The sequence below is a fragment of the Rhineura floridana genome, chromosome 1, assembly GCF_030035675.1.
Source record: "Rhineura floridana isolate rRhiFlo1 chromosome 1, rRhiFlo1.hap2, whole genome shotgun sequence".
NCBI classification, from domain to species: Eukaryota; Metazoa; Chordata; class Lepidosauria; order Squamata; family Rhineuridae; genus Rhineura; species Rhineura floridana.
In genome coordinates, this window is record NC_084480.1 from 27,679,857 (window position 1) to 27,698,910 (window position 19,054).

A 19,054-nucleotide genomic window follows, 5' to 3' on the forward strand; every position below is an offset into this window, starting at 1 on the left:
CAAAGCCGAAAGGAAGCCCAGAGGCTGATGCACACAGATGCGAAAGGAGAGTCTGGAGTTGTACGACGCGCACAACAGGAACATGGAATGTGAGAAGTATGAACCAGGGAATGTTAGAAAATGTCAAGCAAGAAATGGAATGTATCAACATTACAATACTTGGCATGAGTGAATTAGAATGGATGGGAATGGGGCATTTTCAATCAGGCAACTACAAAATATTTTATGAAGAAATGAGAAATTAAGAAGAAACGGGGTTGCTTAATAGTGAGAAGTGATGTAGCAAAAGCAATCAGGAGCTATAACACAAGGTCTGAGTGAGTTATATCAATGAGATTAAACGGGAAACCTATTAACATAACCATCATCCAAGTCTATGCTCCAATGGCAAATGCAGAAGAAGAGGAATTAGAGAGATTTTACACAGAAGTACAGGAAGAAATTGATCACACACCAAAACAAGATGTGATGATAATCTTGGGGACTGGAATGCAAAAGCAGGGAACAGAGAAGAACTAGGAATTGTGGAAGAATGGGTCTTAGGAGATAGAAATGAAGCAGGAGAAAGATTTATTGAATTATGTGAAGCCAATAATTTGTTTCTTGCGAACACATTTTTTGAGCAACGAAAAAGATGACTGTACACGTGGACATCACCAAATGGTCAATATAGGTATCAAGTTGATTATATAACTGGTAGCAAAAGATGGAGAAGTTCCATACTTTCTGCAAAAACAAGGCCAGGAGCAGACTGTGGTACAGATCATGAACTGGTCATATCGAAAATCAGAGTAAAGCTAAAGAAAAACAACAAAGCAATCATAATGCCAAAATACAATTTAAATAACATCCCAGAAGAATATGAAGATCAGTAAGGAACACATTTGAGGCTTTAAACTTAGTTGACAGAGAACCAAAAGAACTATGGAGTGAAATCAGAGACATTATCAAGGAAGAAGGCAAAAAGACAATACCTCTAGTTAAAAAGAGAGAAAGACCTCAATGGATGTCTTAAGAAACTCTTAAAATGGTTAAGGAGAGAAGGAAAGCAAAAGCAAAAGTAAATAGAAACACGGTTAGAACCCTAAATGCAACTATACTGCAATTAGTACGTAGGGACAAAGAGAACTATTACAATAGTTATTGTATAGAAATATAAGAGCACAACAATAAGGGTAGAACAAGAGCCCTATTCCAAAAGATTAGAGAAATGAAAGGGAAATTTAAACCAAGAGTAGGGATGTTGAATAATCAACAGGGGAACACACTAACTGACCAAGATGAAATAAAAGGAAGATGGAAGCAATGCACTTAAGAACTGTATAAAAGAGATGCAAGGATGACAGATTCATTCACGGAGGAACTGCATGATGAAGAACCAGAAATTTTGGAATGTGAGGTGAAAGCTGCTCCTAAAATACTTGGAAGAAACAAATCACCAGGAACAGATGGCATACCAATAGAGTTGCTACAAGCTACTGAGACTGAATCTGTCCAAAATTTGACAAAAATGTGTCAACAAATATGGAAAACTAAACAATGGCCCACAGACTGGAAGCCTTCAATATACATCCCACTTCCAAAGAAAGGGGATCCCAGGGAATGCAGTAATTATTGAACTATTGCCTAATATCCCATACAAGTAAAGTAATACTCAAGATTCTACAACAAAGGCTCTTGCCATATATGGAGCGAGAAATGCCAGATGTCCAAGCTGGGTTTAGAAAGGAAAGAGGCACCAGAGATCATATCGCAAATATATGTTGGATAATGGAACGGACCAAGGAATTTCAGAAGGAAATCACCCTGTGCTTCATAGATTACAGCAAAGCCTTTGATTATGTAGATCATGAAAAACTATAAAAGATAACTATAAAAGAAATGGGGGTGCCACAGTATCTGATTGTCCTGATGCACAACCTATACTCTGGACAAGAGGCTACTCTAAGGACAGAATATGGAGAAACCAATTGGTTTGAGACGGGTGTGAGACAGGGGTGTATTTTATCACCCTATTTGTTTAATCTATATGCAGAACATATCATACGGAAAGCAGGATTGGACCAAGATGAAGGGGATGGAGGGAGAAATATCAATAATTTAAGTTATGCAGATGATACCATACTACTAGCAGAAACCAGTAATGATTTGAAACGAATGCTGATGAAAGTTAGAAGAAAGCACAAAAGCAGGACTGCAGCTGAAAGTCAAAAAGACTAAAGTAATGACAATAGAAGATTTATGCAACTTTACACCTGACAATGAGGACATTGAACTTGTCAAGGATTATCAATACCTTGGCACAGTCATTAACCAAAATGGAGACAATAGTCAAGAAATCAGAAGAAGGCTAGGACTGGGGAGGGCAGCTATGAGAGAACTAGAAAAGGTTCTCAAATGTAAAGATATAACTGACCACTAAAGTCAGGATAATTCAGACCATGGTATTCCCGATCCCTATGTATGGATGTGAAAGTTGGACAGTGAAAAAAGGGGATAAGAGAAAAATCAACTCATTTGAAATGTGGTGTTGGAGGGGAGCTTTCCGCATACCATGGACTGCAAAAAAGACAAATAATTGGGCGTTAGAACAAATCAAATCAGAACTATCACTAGAAGCTAAAATGATGAAACTGAAGTTATCATACTTTGGACACATAATGAGAAGACATGATTCACTAGAAAAGACAATAATGCTGGGGAAAACAGAAGGGAGTAGAAAAAAAGGAAGGCCAAACAAGTGATGGATTGATTCCATAAAGGAAGCCACAGACCTGAACTTACAAGCTCTGAACAGGGTGGTTCATGACAGATGCTATTGGAGGTCGCTGATTCATAGGGTTGCCATAAGTCGCAATCGACTTGAAGGCACATAACGACAACAACAAGGGCCTTGTAAATTAGTACAGGAACCTTGAACCTGGCCTGGTAACATATTGGCAGCCAGTGGAAACTTTTAAGCACTGGAGTTACGTGCTGGTGGTAGTCTGTCCCCATCAACAGTCTAGCTGCAGCATTTTGCACTAGCTGGTGTTTCTGGACCAGGCGCAAGGGCCCACAAAGAGGGTATTTCAATAATCAAGTCTTATAAGTCAAGCAAGAGGCATTATTCAAAACAAAAGCATTTGAGGAGGGTGCAGAGCAAAACATGGGGAGGAGTGTACCAAGTATGTGTGAAAGAGAGGCCTATAGGTCCTCATTTGGCCTATGGATCAGAGGTCCCCGATCCCTCCTCTAAAAATAGGGTCAATATTACATCAGAATTTTGGCTTGTTATGCCACGGCATCAAACATCATACTTATTTTTTAAAAAGGTATACTATTTAATTAAGCACAAGGAGTCTCTACTCCCACAAATTCTTGTGGGCACATGTGGCCACTGACAAGTTTCCCATTTGCTTCAATGAAGGATGTGGCTTCCATATCCGCATTCATTTACTTATACACTGTACATCGATCCAACCAATGGTTTTTGCCTCTTGTTCTGCACATAACTGGCATGAGCCTGAGGAAATTTGTGCATGAGAGACTGGGCTCCCCACTCCTTACATAGCAGTTTAGCTACTGTTATGTGCTAACCAGCCCACAGTCACAGGATTCCTATTCTGCATATTTAAAAAAACTTTACTTAAAAACTCCCACACATGCATTTCAGATATATTAGTAGTGTGCAACAGACGGAATCCTACAAGACAAAAAGCAAACAAAAAACAGAACTGTTGCCCGACCTTGTTTGTTTCTCTAGTAGGTAAGAAAATTAAGTGTGCTGAATACCAATAGTTACCATTCTCTTTTCCGGTAGCAAAGCATGCTAGTCACAACTCCCAACACGATAACAATTGCCACAGGGACAATTATGGCAATGATTAATCCTACAGCTGAAAAATTAAAACAGGCAAAAGTTAGAAAAAATCAACTAAGAGTCTTGTGACACCTTAAATACTAACTTTCTTTTTTAAGTATGCCATATGCTTTTCATAGACCTGAGCTATCCTCTGGTGTGTGTGTGTGTGGGAACTAGAAAGGTAGCAGTAATTCAGATAGCCAATAAAGTTTGTTAGTCACCCAGGACCAAGTTACAGGCTTCTTCAGGAATGTAGTCTTCCAAGGTCTTGGGGGTTCTTAGACCCTTTACTTTTTTGGAGTAGAGTCCCAGCAGGGTCTCATGTTTCTAGCATCCTACAAGCCAACCAGCATGAAAGGGGAGTATACTGGTCACTGAAAAGACTCTTCTAATATGCTTCCTTGTCCTTTCCTGCTGCTTAGAACCAATCAGAGTGAAATGGACCATTGGTCTCAACTGAAAGGTGGTTTTCCCAGGTATCATGCCATCATGTGGGTTATAGCGCCATCTAGCATCTGAAGGCAAGAATGCACAGGAGTCAAGACCCTAGCTACTCCTTCTGGTCTCACTCCAGTTCATTTGAGACGAGGCCAAAGTGAGACATCTTGACTGCCGTCACATACAGAGCAGACAGAACAGCAAGGAAAAGGGCACTGCCCATACAGAGGAGCAGCAACAGCCAGAACACATCCAGAGAGGTCTTGACGCATTAATACATTGAAACATAGTTGAATTAATGGACCCTTACAATGAAGGCAGCCTCCATCAGGGAGGAACTTGATGGCATGATACCTGGGAAAACCACCTTTCAGATGAGACCAACCGTCTGTTTTCCCCAGGTAGCATGCCATCACATAGGATATACCAAAGCAGCCTTAGTAAGGAGGGACTACCTGGTGCCTAAACATGAGAAATAAGCTGCTGCAGAATATGCCTCCCAAAAGAAGTGTCATCAAAGGCATAGCAGTCTATCTTATAGTGCCTGATGAATACAAGAGATTAATTAGTTGCGAATGCAGCCATGGTGGCTGCAAACCTAGTAGAACGCACCATGATATAGTGAGGCACCTGAAGCTTGAAGGAGTCCCAACAAAATGAGGTGGACTTTGTCACTTTATTGAAAGGATATAGTCAAGGATTCGGTTAGCCGTATGTCTTGGGTACGGCAACGATAGACCTTGAAGGCTCTGCAGACATCTAGAAAATACCACTGAAGGCTCTGTGGACATCTAGAGAATGGCAGGCATTTTCGAGCGGGTGAGCAGGATTACGACCGAAAGATGACAGTACAATGTCCTGATTACTGAAAAACCCAGGGCCTTATTTGAAGGATGGATCACAACTGTCCTTGTGAAATACACAGAGTTGAGAGCCGATGCTCCCAACTCTGATCCCCATCAAGCTGAAGTGACAGCCACTAGAAAAAGGACCTTGAGAGAAAGCACTCACAAGGGCACTGTTCTGAGGGGCTCAAATGGGGGACCCTGCAGTACTTGCAGCCCCTTCTGTAAGCTCCAAGATGGAAAACGATTCCACACTACCGGAAAGAACAAAGCAGATCCAGAAAACGTTTAACTAGAGGATGAGAGCCCATCTGCAAACCTCTGTGAAAGAAATGCAAGGCCCGTTGGACAGTGGCTTGGAGAGTTGCAGCCTATAGGAGGCACACCAGCTGAAAAATGCCAACCACATACTCTGCTTAGTAGGGGAATGGGAGGAATGCATATAGGATGTTGTCTGGCCAAGGAGACAGAAGAACGTATACAGACTCGGCCTTTGTCTCTAAATACCTCAAAAAGAAGGAAGAACACTATTGGATGTGTTGGATGTGTAGATGGTTCCCAGTGGATGTGCCAGGAAGCAGGACAGAATAGTGACAGGCTAGATCCCGTTGAAAGCAATCAGCCAGACAAGCACTAGGTTTTAAGAGTCACTTTACTGACAAGAAGGTTTTTCCGAACACAGTTACAAGCAAGCTCTCTTCCATCAAACTCCTTTTCCCCCACACTCGACCGGTGACTTCATGCCAAATATATACTGATAAGGCAGCTGCCAGGGCCCCGGTTGCTTGGCAACATGTCCTTGGGATTGGCACGAACTCCTCTGACTTTCGCTCTCCTGGCCTTGTATCTCCCTTATGGAAATTTAACTCTTAACAGAACTTTAACAGCCAACAGGATGTAGCCTCCACTCCCCCTGAATCACTTGCTGCCTGCTGATCCAATCAGCAGTGACATTCAGGGCCCCACTGAGGTGTTCTGCCTTCAAGAGCAGCAGGTGTCTCTTGGCGCAACAGAATATTAGCAAGGCTTCTGCCTGAAGGATTTGAGCCTTGTTGGTTCAAGTGCGATTTCACGCAGGCATTGTCTTGCCTGGAAGTGACAAAGAGCCAGATGGACTGCCCTCAACTCCAGCCCCTGCAATCGAGTCAGGTTACACACATTGATAAAATGGAGTTTAAAACTGCTATAAGTCGCCCAGGGACCTGCAGATGAAGTTCAGGACTTGACTGAAGAAGCACCACCTTCCAGGAGAACTGCTCCTCAGCGTCTATATGCCAATGTGAGTAACCTTGAGTTTAGTTACACAAATCAAAATGGCGAAGTAAGCCTTACTAAAGGCTAAGTGGAATTTTAAAATGTCTCAAGTCGCCCAGGAACCTGCTTGTGAAGGGCAAGACTTAACTGAGCAACCAGCTTAGTTACATTATTTTGCTAAGTTACATTTATCCTGGAGGATAGCCACAGGACCCTTAGAGCTTCCATGGAAGTCCTTGGATAAATCCAAATATTTACTCTGACAGTTATGAAGAGCTGCAACTGTTCAGAGAAGCAAACTGAAGCTTTGCATTGATGCCCTAGAATTAGATAGGACAGGAACTCTCATGTAGTTGACAGAGCTGTATTCAGCTAATTCACTTATCTTGCTTATTTACGTTTTCCCACCGGGATGACAATAAGATCCTCCTCCGTAAGGAAGTCACTGGATATTATGAAGTGCTGCCAAAATTGGCACAGAGCTTTGTGAAGGAAGGGCTGCAACTGGTCAGAGGAACAGACCAGAGCCTTGAGCTGAAGCTCATTAGCCAATTCATATACCCTCTCTACACTGAGGCCCCCTAAGGGAGCCATCAGGTTATGAAGGGCTGCAAAAGTTTACACATACAGTTATGAAGGGCTGCATAAATTTACACAGCCAGTTATGAAGGGGTGGAACTGAACCGAGGAACAGACTGGAGCTTTGAGTTACAGCTTATGAGGCAGTTGATATACCTTCACTACCCTGAGGTCCCACAGAGGAGCCACCAGGTTATTTTACAGTTGCCTCTGGAAAGCGCCTGCTGCAGATCAGGCCTTTGGAGAAGAGTTGCCTTTGGAAATGGCCTGCTGCTGTTCAGGCCTTGAGAAAACTAGGGCTTTGAGCAGACACATATGAGGTCATTCACATACTGTCACTACACCAAGAAGGGCCACCAGGTTATTCTACTGTTGTCTCTGAGCATGGCCAGCTGCTGCTCAAACCTTTGGAGAACTGGAACTTTGAGCTGAGGCTCATAAGGCAGTCCATATGCCCTCACTACATTGAGGCCCCTTGGAGGAACCAGCAGGTTATTCTAGTGTGCCTTTAGAAATGGTCTGCTGCTGTTCAGGTCTTGCTACTCTGAGGCCCCCTAGAGGAGCCACCATATTATTCTATTGCACCACATTATTTTATTGTTGCCCCTGGGAACAGTCTGCTGCTGTTCAGGCCTAGTAAGAGAGGTAATCACGTCTCTTAGAAATATTGAAACTACTGTTGTAGTGCCTCCAATAAAAAAAAAGGCAGAAATACTACTCAGCCGAGGACTACGCCATATCTCTGCCCAAAGGTTCTGAGCGGAAAGACTAGGCCCTTTCACAGTCGCAAGACAGACTAGGTCCAAGTGGGAACAGAAGTACCACAGAAATGGCGGGGGGAAATCAGCAGAGGACTACATCTGCCCTTTCCCAAAAAGCAGCAGAGGGTGATAAAACGTTGCCAATTTCTCTCAACCGCAAGCAGTGTCAACCTGAAACATTGCTGCCCTGGTGCAAGTTCTGAGGAGGGATACTTGGAAGGCCCAAGTTTGACTGCCCTGCTTGCCTTAGGACCTGAGGTGACCAAAGTGTCACACCTAGGGAGAACTGCGCACACAAGGTGAAGCCCAAATTGCAGTTCAACATTCCTCCCAGTGGGAGATAGATGGAATTGATGACCGCTCAAATGGCTACTGCTACATATCCCTGTGCTGTGCCTCAACAGTGAAATCTATAAAAACAGCACAGGATGGCCCAGCCATGGTTACACGCACACAGCAGAGGGGAGCAGTATCAGGCATTACATGGATAGATTCCTGATTAATCAACACATGCACAGGTAGGGGGGTGCGGTGGATTAGCGAGGCCAAAAATAGTCACTGAGAAGACTCTTTTAAGTAGCTAACAGTCCTCCCTTTCATGCTGATTAGCTCCTAGGGACGACTGCTGTTGTGGGAGAAGGCTACAACTCAGTAGTCAAAAAGGGTGTGTCCGGCTGTGACTATCATGAAGGGACCCTGCACTTCTAAATTTGCTACTACACTACTGGGCTTCTTACTGTGGCTTGTAATGTACAAACAAGTTTTCAGGAAATGGCTGATTGGCCATTACACGTTGCTTACTGAAAATGGAAGTGATTAATAGGAAGCTGCACACTCCTCTCCAGCTGTCTATGCACTGAAAAAGCACTGAACCACTGCATTATTCTAAGTCAGAATCCTGAGACCTTTGTTAGCCACTAATACCAGGTTATTTTAAACTGATTGGTCTCTGGTCCAAGCAGCTGCCATTTTATTCTGAATTGCAATTTTACTGTACTTTTTTTGTACATTGCCTTGTTATTTATTTATATAAATAAATAATAATATTGTGCATGAAAGGCAGGAGAGAAATATTTTAATAAATAAATGTGGTGTCACCTCTTTCTCCTCCATAAAGTTTCCCCTCAAACACTACCTTTTCTGTAATTCCTTAATCTTCACCCTAAACTGTAGCCAATGGCATGTGTGTGCAAATGTATGCCATTCCTTGTCACTCTGGTCTCTTCCCACTGTCTCTGCTGCTTCTCTCACTGTCAGTTAAAGGCCCCATCTGCGCTATACATTTAAAGCACTATTATGACACTTTAACAGTCATGGCTTCCCCCCAAAGAATCCTGGGAACTGTAGTTTGTTAAGGGTACTGAGAGTTGTTAGGAGACCCCTATTCCCCCAGAGCTACAATTCCCAGAGATATTTAACACTCAGTTTCTCTTTCCTAAGGAACTTCCCAGTGGTTTAAATGTATGGTGCAATGGGGCCTTAGATTACAAGATATGTGGGGCAGGGACCCATCTGTTTTTTCCCCTGAAATCCTGCAAACAGCGGTGCTAAACACCACCACCTTTCATATTCTGATGACCTTTGAGAGTTATTCAAGAATTTGCAAGATGTTTAGTGCGCATTATCCAACTTGTGTTAACATGTCACAGCAATCCCCACACTTAAAACAAAATGCAACACCCAAAAAAACTTACAATTGTCCTTTGTAACCACAAACTTGTCCATTGCTGGACCCATTCCACCAGCTGTGTAGGCTCTTAAATTCAGGTGATAGCTTGTTTTCCCTTGGAGATTTGATATTTTTAAGGTGTTTCGTTTTAGGTCAGTAATGTTAAAATAGGTCTCTGACTGACCTGGTTTTAGGAAAAAGAGAAGTAGCAGAATTAGAAAATAGATGTTTTAAGAAGAGCACATCTTATCACAGGACAGACTCACATCCAATGTTTGGTAAAATGAACTTTACAAAAAATAGAAGAGTGTAAACACACATTGATTAAAATGCAACCAAATCCCATCGCTTAATATCTATTTTTTTATTCAAAGATTTCTATCCTGCCCAGGTGTTCACATAACTCAAGAATGGTTAAAATGCCAAAAGAAAACATCAACAGAAAAAAAACTAATGCTGTGCAAAAGTTTATTCTGCATCTCCCCCTGACAATTCACCATCAATTAATGAAAAAGAGAAACTGCATTCCAAAATTATCAAAAGAGAAATTTTGCCACAGCTTTCAATTCCTTCATCTCTCTCTCTCCCTCTCTCCTCTACATAAACTATGCATATATACAGTTGCATCCAGATGCTTTTTTTAACGTTTTAAGCAAAGCACATAAAGCTTTATGCAATCATATGTAAATTCTCACAGGCTGCATGTGAGTGTCTGCATGCAGTGTTTTATCAATTTAGTTATTTTGAAGTTTTGTAATCCGCCCTTCAGCCAAATGTCCCAGGGCAGAGAATACATACATATTTTTATAAAATCAGTGCACACTTAGTACACTGGTAATGTGAAGAAGAAAAAGATGCGGAAAAAAACAACAGAAGGAGTTATCCCACCTTTGGGATTAATAAAAACAAGTGGAACCTGAAGCAAAATATTGCAAGGGCCTCTTTTGACAGGTGGGCAGGGCCAGCCACTTGTCAATCACCTGACATCACAGTGACCCAACTTCAACTTCACCAAGTGTGCTCCTGATTCTTTCCTTTTTCGCTTTACAGCCCATCTTCTTTGCAGCCTGGCTTGAACTCAAGCGGAGCTGGCAAAGGAAGATTCCTGCCAAAAGCAGGGATCACAGTTGGCATCATCAGCTGACTGGCGCCAATTGCAAGCCCTGCTTTCAGGAGGGATCAGCTGCATGTGGGATCTCCCAACTGGGAATTCTTATCTGCCAATCCCACCAGGGCTTGCTGTCAGTGCTGATTGGTGCTGACTGCAAGTCCTGTTTGCTAAGTAACATTTGTTAAGAGCACACTTTAAGGCTCCCAATTGTTCCTTTGCTGCTGTTTCTTTACCTGCCCCAACCTGTTGTTATCTATCTCCGTGGAGGAAAAGTGGTGAATGATTAATCACAGCTATATTAATAAATATAATAAATATACAACTAAGATAGCAGTGCCTCCCATGTTACGGCACTTGTAAACGTTGCAGTGGGAGGTATTCATGTGCATGTATAGAACTCACCTTTTCCAGCAGCATCTCTGGCAAACGCAATGCTTGCCCTAGTCCTAACATGAAAGGGTTTATAGATGTATCAAGTATTAATCTGGACAACTAAGGATCTTCTTGCATTTTTCTGCATCTGTTCTGCCTGTGAACACCACCGGACTGCTGTCTTGCTTGAAATGCGATTTCTAATGAAGCATATATTGGAAGTGATGACAGACTAACAAAAGGTATTGTTTACCTGACTCAAAAGCTTTTGGTTTCATGCTGCCCTTTTCTCCTTTGCTAAAGCGAAGCAGATAACCTTTTAAAAAGCCCCGGGAATTTTCAACAGATATGTCCTTCCATCTTATTAAGATGGAATCTGAGGTGGCATCCTCCACAATAAAAACTGGTGGAACAACTGGATCTGGATGGAAAGCACGGAGAGAGGGAAAGCATAGCAAACATATGATAGATATGTTTTGACAAAAACATATACGTTAGATGAAAACATTACATTATAAAGTTTTAGATTTGTTGAACCTAATGGTAGACAATGTGGTGGCTTCCAGATGTAGTTGGACTACAACCCCTATCATTCCTCACCATTGGTCATGCTGGCTGGGGCTGACAAGAGCTGTAGTTCAACATCTGAAGAGCACCACACTGGCTATCCCTGACCTAAACAAAATATCCTTAAGAAGATCAGACTAAAGGCCCATCTAGTCCAGCGCCCTGTTTTCACAGTGCCCAACCAGATGCCGACTGGAAGGCTGCAAGCAGGACTGAAGCGCAATAGCACTTTTCTACCTTGTGCTCCCCAGCAACTGAAATCTAGACAGGAAAGATATGCCATACAGAAAGTCCTCCACTGAACCCTCTTCAGTTGGAGAACCTATAGTGAAGCAACAAACGTAGCTGGAACACAATCTAGAAACACTTCTGTATAGGTTGTGTTTACCTGGCAGTGCATACCCATGGTTATTTCAGGAAAAAAAAATCTTGGAGCAAAACCACTCCATGGTTTACCAAGGCAGCAAAGTTCATGGTGGCATTTCACTGCCCATCATCTCAAGTTACAGTTAGCAATGAATTCCCCAAAACCTTGCCCACCCTAGATCATGCTATAGCTTAGTAGGCTACTGTCCTCCTATAAAACATAAATGAGTCAAGAGGAGCCCTTAATTACCCAAGGGCTCTTTACCTCACCTTCAGCGTGCTTTGCCCAGGCATTCAAACTTGACAAAGTTCAAGGCTTGTCAGTTAAGACACCCCCAACCTACAATATGCAACCCATTTTCTCTTAAGCATTTGGGTTGGATCAAATAATGAAGAAATGGTCCTTCTGTCAACAGAATGCAAAATTTGGGACCAACTTTTTTTTTAAAACAAAAACCTAACTTCTACAACATCTAGATCTGTCCCCCTCCCTCTCATTTTTGCTTCCCACTCTCTAGGCAACTTTTGACTTCTGGACAGAGCATGCATCTTGTTGTAGCATCTATCTATCTCTCTGCTTCACATGAAGCCTTGAAGTAGCAACGGCAGATGAAGCATGGGGAATTAGCGTCTTTTGCCTCCATTCTTGCTTGCTTTCCTTCATCTCTTTGCAGCATTTGTTGGGGTGGTACAGAAATTCAGTTTTTGTTTGCATTTAGTGTGGTGTAGTGGTTAAGGTGTTGGACTACGACCTGGGAGACCAGGGTTCAAATCCCCACATAGCCATGAAGCGCACTGGGTGACCTTGGGCCAGTCACTGCCTCTCAGCCTCATGAAAACCCTATTCAGAGGGTCGCCATAAGTCGGAATCGACTTGAAGGCAGTACAACCAACCAACCATCCAATTTGCACTTCTTGAACCAACACACAAAGCAAAAGCCAGCTATCCTAAGAAATCTGAACTTCTCCAAATGTTGCAATGCAGTTCTCCAACCAAATAACGTGTAAGAAAATGGATATATTTGAGTTGCCTAAAAAGGCATATATTAGAGAAAATATATGGGGAAACTGATTGCAAAAGTCTGAATGTTAGTCAAAACTGCATACAAAAGCAGCTTCTTAGGAGAAACGCTGACAAATTTTCATGAAGTTTTAAAAAAAGTAATTGCTGCAGAAATGGGGAGAACTGAATTTAAGATTAGAAAAATGAGAAACTAAGAGAAACCAAAACTGACAAATTCATCTATCCCTAAATAGTTGTAATCCTGCTAGTGCAACCTACCTTAGGGTATGTTTACACAATTGGTTAGTTCACACAATTGAACTATGAACCTACCCCAAGACAAGAGCAAATATCATTCAGTTTCAGTCTATTTTCCCTTTTTTGCTCAGTTTTGTTCAATAAACTGTAAACGTATTAATATATTTTCTCTTGTTAAAAAGAATTCAGGTACAACAAAATAAAATGTGCTTACCCAGTTCTTGTGTGTAGCCATGTACATAGCTCAGTAGCTCGTATCCATTGTCTTTGCAGCCATAGAGAGAAAAAATGTATCTGACTCCTGGCTGAAAGAGAGCTGTGGAACAGAATCATCATTAAAGATCTTTTTCTTTTTTACAGTACTATGAACTTAACACATAAATGTGCATTTTGACTCAAATACTTAGTATTAGCTGTGTACAGATTTTTCGACAACTTTTTGAGCAGGCTTTCAATCCTCCAAAGAAGGGAGTTGCTCCCTTATAGCTAAATATGACCATAAATAATCTCTTTAAACCATGAGAACAAGATGCCTCAGCTTCCCCAAAGCAAATCCAAGAGTTGCTTCTTGTTATATTTATGCATTATTTTATTAGGAAATTTCAGATGCATCTACCTATTAGACCTAACCATACAAACATAGCAAATAAATGAAAATTCCTTTGTAATAATCCTACTACTGTGTGAGGTTGTATGTTGTCTTGGATATATACTGTTACAATACATTGCAAAACCTGTCAATTTCTCAGTAAAGAGGGAGGTCTTGCTGTTCCAAATTTGGGGATATTCTATGAAGTAGCTCAACTTGCCTGGCTGTATTTATGGCTGGCCCCCAGAACAAGGTATTATATCATCTGGAACAACAATACGTACATATTCCACTGCTCTCTTTGCTCTCTGGTGTCCCACTAGGGCAAGGAATATTTCAGTCCAGCAAACTCTAGTCCCACAGCAACGACTGAGGACATGGGATAAATGTAAGCATATCCTGAGTCCAAGAGTCTCACAGTGGACTTTAATTATAAGATATCCAAATTTAAGGCTACCATTTGATTAATGAACTTTCAGATTTGGGAGGTTAAAGAAGTCTTGAGAATAGGGGATCTTATTTCTCAAGGAACATTGCTGACTAAGAAGGAAATTTCTGTTAAAACACTGGATTGGACCCCACCTTGGTTCCAGTATTTTCAAATAAGGAATTTTTTAAACTAATCTATTAGACCCAAGGCTGACTCTTAGGGAAGCAACTAAATGGGAAAAGGCATTATTAAGATGCAAATTTTCAGCAAATTACAGAATATTTTTGGATCTGAAAACTAAGGATCTTGTTTTGAGGCAAAGGTGCGAGACAGAGATAGGAAGACCAGTTCCAGAAGATGTGGATAAAAATCTGGGGTAATAAGAGCTCCCTATCACACACAGTTTATGAATCCCAGTATAAGTTAAAGTTAAAATGGTACCTGATACCAGAGCGCTTAAATAAAAGGCATTCTGTTAGCTATTTCAGGTGTTGGAAATGTCATGCAGCAAATGCTAATCTTAAACACATGTGGTGGGATTGTCCCATTATCTCTACATTATGGTCCCACGTAGTCTGAAATATTTCAGATATAATAGGTTTCCCCTTAAGTATATAGATGGCAACTATAAATATATTTATATAAGTGGGGTTTTTTCCTGTTTCTTTTTTTCTGCTCGATGTTTTCTGTTTTATGCTTTTCTTATGATTTATTTTTGTATATGCATATTGGAAATGTGTGTATTGTATTATTTTAAGCAATAAAAATTAATACAATTTTAAAAGCAAAATAAAGTAATTTTCCATCAAGGAATTAAAAAAAACATAACCCATCATATATTATCGAGATGCATGCTTCCAAAAATTCTAACCTTGAGGTAGTTGCAATAAATATGATCGATATCTACCCTGATGCAATAAACTTTTAAGTGGCTATCATATTTCCTGGTTGCCCGCCTCAATCCAATGTGTCATTTTAATGCTTAGGTATCCTTCACCATCACATCAATTTTGCTCATCCATAGGCTAAAAAGTAGGCCACAAGCGGATGGATGTTAGCATGATGATAAAATGCTTATTTACAAACTGACAGAGCTCTGCCAATAACATGCTATATTTCAGAAGCAACTCTAATGACACACAAGACGTTTTCAGATGTGAACCTAAACTATAGGTTAGAATTATGTCAAGCATGCACACCACCACCCAACCTCTGTAGCAGCCGCAATGAGACTGGAAGCTTTTTCTTCTGCTGTTAAAAGGAAAGAGTTCACTGTGATATTTAAACGAACCAGAGTTCCCCCAAGTTTGAACTATGATTAGCTGGATCTTGAATTTTGTTTGTTCACCGCCCTGAGAGCTATTTCGCTAAGGGCGGTATATAAATTGAAATAATAAAATAAATAAAATAATATAAATTGTTTGAACTAACCAGAGTTCACAAGTTTGGGACATAACAAGGAACAATGTTTGTAAGTTAAACAGAATGTAAAAGTTTCCAAACTCCTCCTTGAAACCAAGGAGGAGAGAGGAGGGAGGAAGCCTGCAAACCAGGGGTTTGTGCACATAATTCTAAACCACACTCTGGCATTTTGTGACTGGTGGTGACTTTTCCTTCTAGTTCCATTCATGAATGTTACCTTATGCTCCTTGGAGTAAAGGTAGAATATAAATATAATAAACAAACAAATAATGTTAATGGAAAGAAAATAACTATAGCCAATCAATACTCAAACTGGAGAACAAAAATGCTCTCCTAAAACAAATATGGATGGGCACCCAACTCACACAAGTGAACTGCAATCAGAAGGCGAATCAGCAAAGGGATGCATAAACAGAAACCATGAAGGGGTGAGGAAGGAACTCTGCTATGGTAGCTTGAAATTTGAATTTCCCTGCTCAGAAAGAGCCGAGTCCAAACCCATGTTCTATCCCTAAACGATGGGCTCTCCCATGACTCTCATTTTCATTTGCAAACATAGTTCTTCACAAAAGAAGAACTCAAAAGAAAAACCTCAAAACTGGACTACTGCAATGCACTATACGTGGGGCTGCCCTTGAAGATGGTTCGGAAACTGCAGCTTGTGCAGAATGCAGCGGCCAGATTAATAACCAGGACCAAGCGGTCGGAACATGTGACACCGATTCTGGCCCGCTTGCACTGGCTGCCTATATGTTTCCGGACCCGATTCAAGGTGCTGGTTTTAACCTATAAAGCCTTACACAGCACGGGCCCACAATACCTGATGGAACGTCTCTCCCGATATGAACCTATCCGTACACTGCGCTCAACATCGAAGGCCCTCCTCCGGGTGCCTACTCAGAAAGACGCCCGGAAGGCGACTACAAGAAAGAGGGCCTTCTCGGTAGCGGCCCCTGAACTATGGAACATCCTTCCTGACGAGGTACGCCTGGCACCTACTTTACTATCCTTTCGGCGCCAGGTGAAAACCTTCCTCTTTGCCCAGGCATTTTAGTATTTTTAGTATTCTTAGTATTTTAGTATTTGTATTTAATGTTGTAAAGGTAGTTATATGTTCCATCTTTTTTCTAATTACCTTTGATTTGTATTTAATATGGGTTTATTATGTTAATCTTACTTTTGTTATATGTTTAAATTGTTGATTTGATGACCAGGTGGTTTTTAAATTGAATGTAAATATGTTTTTATTTGATGTACACCGCCCAGAGAGCCTTGCTATGGGCGGTATAAAAATTGAATTAAATAAATAAATAAAAGCAAATGTTAAGCAGTGTTTCCCTACCAGATTTGATCACAGCATTGGTCACATTTTTTGGAAACGTCTCCCAGTTGACAGCAGCACAGGGTTCAGGTCCGTGACACCACCTCACTGTGTAGCCACAAGTTACATTGAAGTCAGGATGCCAAGTGATGTAAATGCCATCTCCTGTTGAAACTGCATTCTCTGTTGGGACATCAACTGCAACATTGATACAGTCAAAGATTAGTCCCTGGGGCCTTCTAATGCATTCAATAGTTTACTCCCAATTTCCCCCATTTGTTCAAAGCTGCAAATGTAAAAGATACAAAGGAACATCTTCCTTGGGCCTAATAGGTCCCCTCCTTACATTAAAGCAGAACAAAATCCGAATAACCATTAACTTGGATCCTTCCACAACTGCTCTGCTTCATCCATCCCTCCTCATAAGCACTAATTTTATTTCCTTCTCTCAGTGAATACATTGTCTATTTAGACGACTGTGGAAGAAAAGATGGACCCATTTGGCAGTAATGGGAAGTGCAACATCCAAGCCTGGAGGACCACCAGGATTTAAAAGAGACAAATGCATGTCATCACTGTCAGCTTTATTTTTCACTTGAAACAGCATCAGGAATTGTGGTCAATGGGTTACTTGACATGCCCATCATCGGGAGACGCAGTTTTGCACACCACCACATCTTAGAAAGATTTAAACATTATCTTTTCCTACAAAATATCTTTAAAAAAATTGATCTTTGAGTGAGAGAGATAACAAACTATTTTTTAAGGCTTAACAGCACACTTAATACATTTTCCACAAAAAGATAGAACATACACCAATCTAATATCTGCTTATGCTAGAACACTTGCAAATAACTGGATTTGGTTCATTTGGGAAGTCAATGGGCTACAATGGCTTAAAATCAGGTTCTGCAGATCAGCATTATAAATCAGCCTAGATGAAGTAGACTATGGCTCCAACATACATGTGCATGAAAGTAAGATCCACTGAAATCAATAGATCTTCCAAGTAAAATACCTTTGGGATATGTTAACTACATTTCTCTTTCCCCCACATATGGCTAGTCTGGTTGCAAAAGTAATCTATGAGACTGCAGAGTCACAAGCTATTTAACTTGGAACAGCATCAAATGCCAAATATAGACCTGAACTGGCATACTACAGGGAAGGGGGGGGGGCGAAGAATACCGCTCAGTGAGAAATTTAATGCAAACATATTTTAGTTCTGGCAACCAGCTGCATATTGCAGGTGGACATTTGCAAATATCTTAAAGCGGCCCTCTCTCACACTGCTTAGATCAGAGATGTGGCCCTCCAGGGTTGCTGGAATACGTCTCGCATCATCCCTGACTACTGGCCCTGCTGGCTGGGGCTTGAAGGGAGTTGGAGTCCAACAACATCTGCAGGGCCGCAGGTTCCCCATCCCTGGTCTAGATGGATCAAGTAAGTCCCAGAGAGGGTCAGTGGAGCTACGCCACAAGCAAATTTGCACAGTATTGTGGTATTGTGAACTCCCCATCAAGACTTGGAATATTCAGCAACAATGAATCTTCCTTGCACAAGCTAGACAAGCCTCCATCATTGAAAAAAATCTTTCCACTGGCAATGCAACTTATCTTTCCATCTGGGGTGCAAGTTCATTCAATAAATCATCCTGGGTGATTTGACAACTTCCATATTGTCATGCTGCTGAAGTTGGGGTGTGTGTGCTCCACAGGCATGCCCCATTTTGAGTTGATTCCATATTCCTTCTACTTTTGAACCTGCTCAAAATGGGGCTTAGCTACCACTGATGCTACTAGTCCTATCCTGCTAGTTCCCCCATTTGCTGACAGCAGGCAGGGTTCAGAGAGAGGTGTCTGTCTAACAGACTACAAGTTAAACATTATGCTTGTAAACTGGTGCTTTATTTTTAAGTATATTCAGCAACATGTTCTTGATGGAATAATGGTGCATTAGTGGAGGGTTTATTCTGCATTATTAGTTATTCTACAAAGCTTCCCCAACGATGCCATATTATTGCTGTCCAAAGAGGCTATAGGAAAAAAACACAGAACATTTGTGGTATGGAGTTACAGAATTTCAGCAGGAAGTTACAGGGTGTGCACTGTTTGGAAAGAAACAGTGTGACTGCCCCAAAACTTTTGCAGGCACGAACAATATTGAAAGAGGGATCACATGTGACCACCCCAACAGCATCATGAGCACAAATTATCATGGATGTG

The 19,054-nt window shown here is 41.3% G+C and overlaps 1 protein-coding gene across 4 annotated transcripts in view; it reads right to left on the reverse strand.

Moving 5' to 3' along the window:
- LIFR (LIF receptor subunit alpha) overlaps positions 1-19,054 on the reverse strand; it is a 122,518-nt gene that overhangs the window by 10,812 nt on the left and 92,652 nt on the right. For all 4 annotated transcript variants that reach the window (XM_061616701.1, XM_061616711.1, XM_061616720.1 and 1 more), the window contains exons 14-18: positions 16,851-17,027; positions 13,282-13,383; positions 11,127-11,294; positions 9,416-9,574; positions 3,785-3,878 (exon numbers count right to left, since the gene is read on the reverse strand). In XM_061616701.1, coding sequence (XP_061472685.1) covers positions 3,785-3,878; positions 9,416-9,574; positions 11,127-11,294; positions 13,282-13,383; positions 16,851-17,027 — 700 coding nt within the window. The remainder of the gene's footprint in view (positions 1-3,784; positions 3,879-9,415; positions 9,575-11,126; positions 11,295-13,281; positions 13,384-16,850; positions 17,028-19,054) is intronic.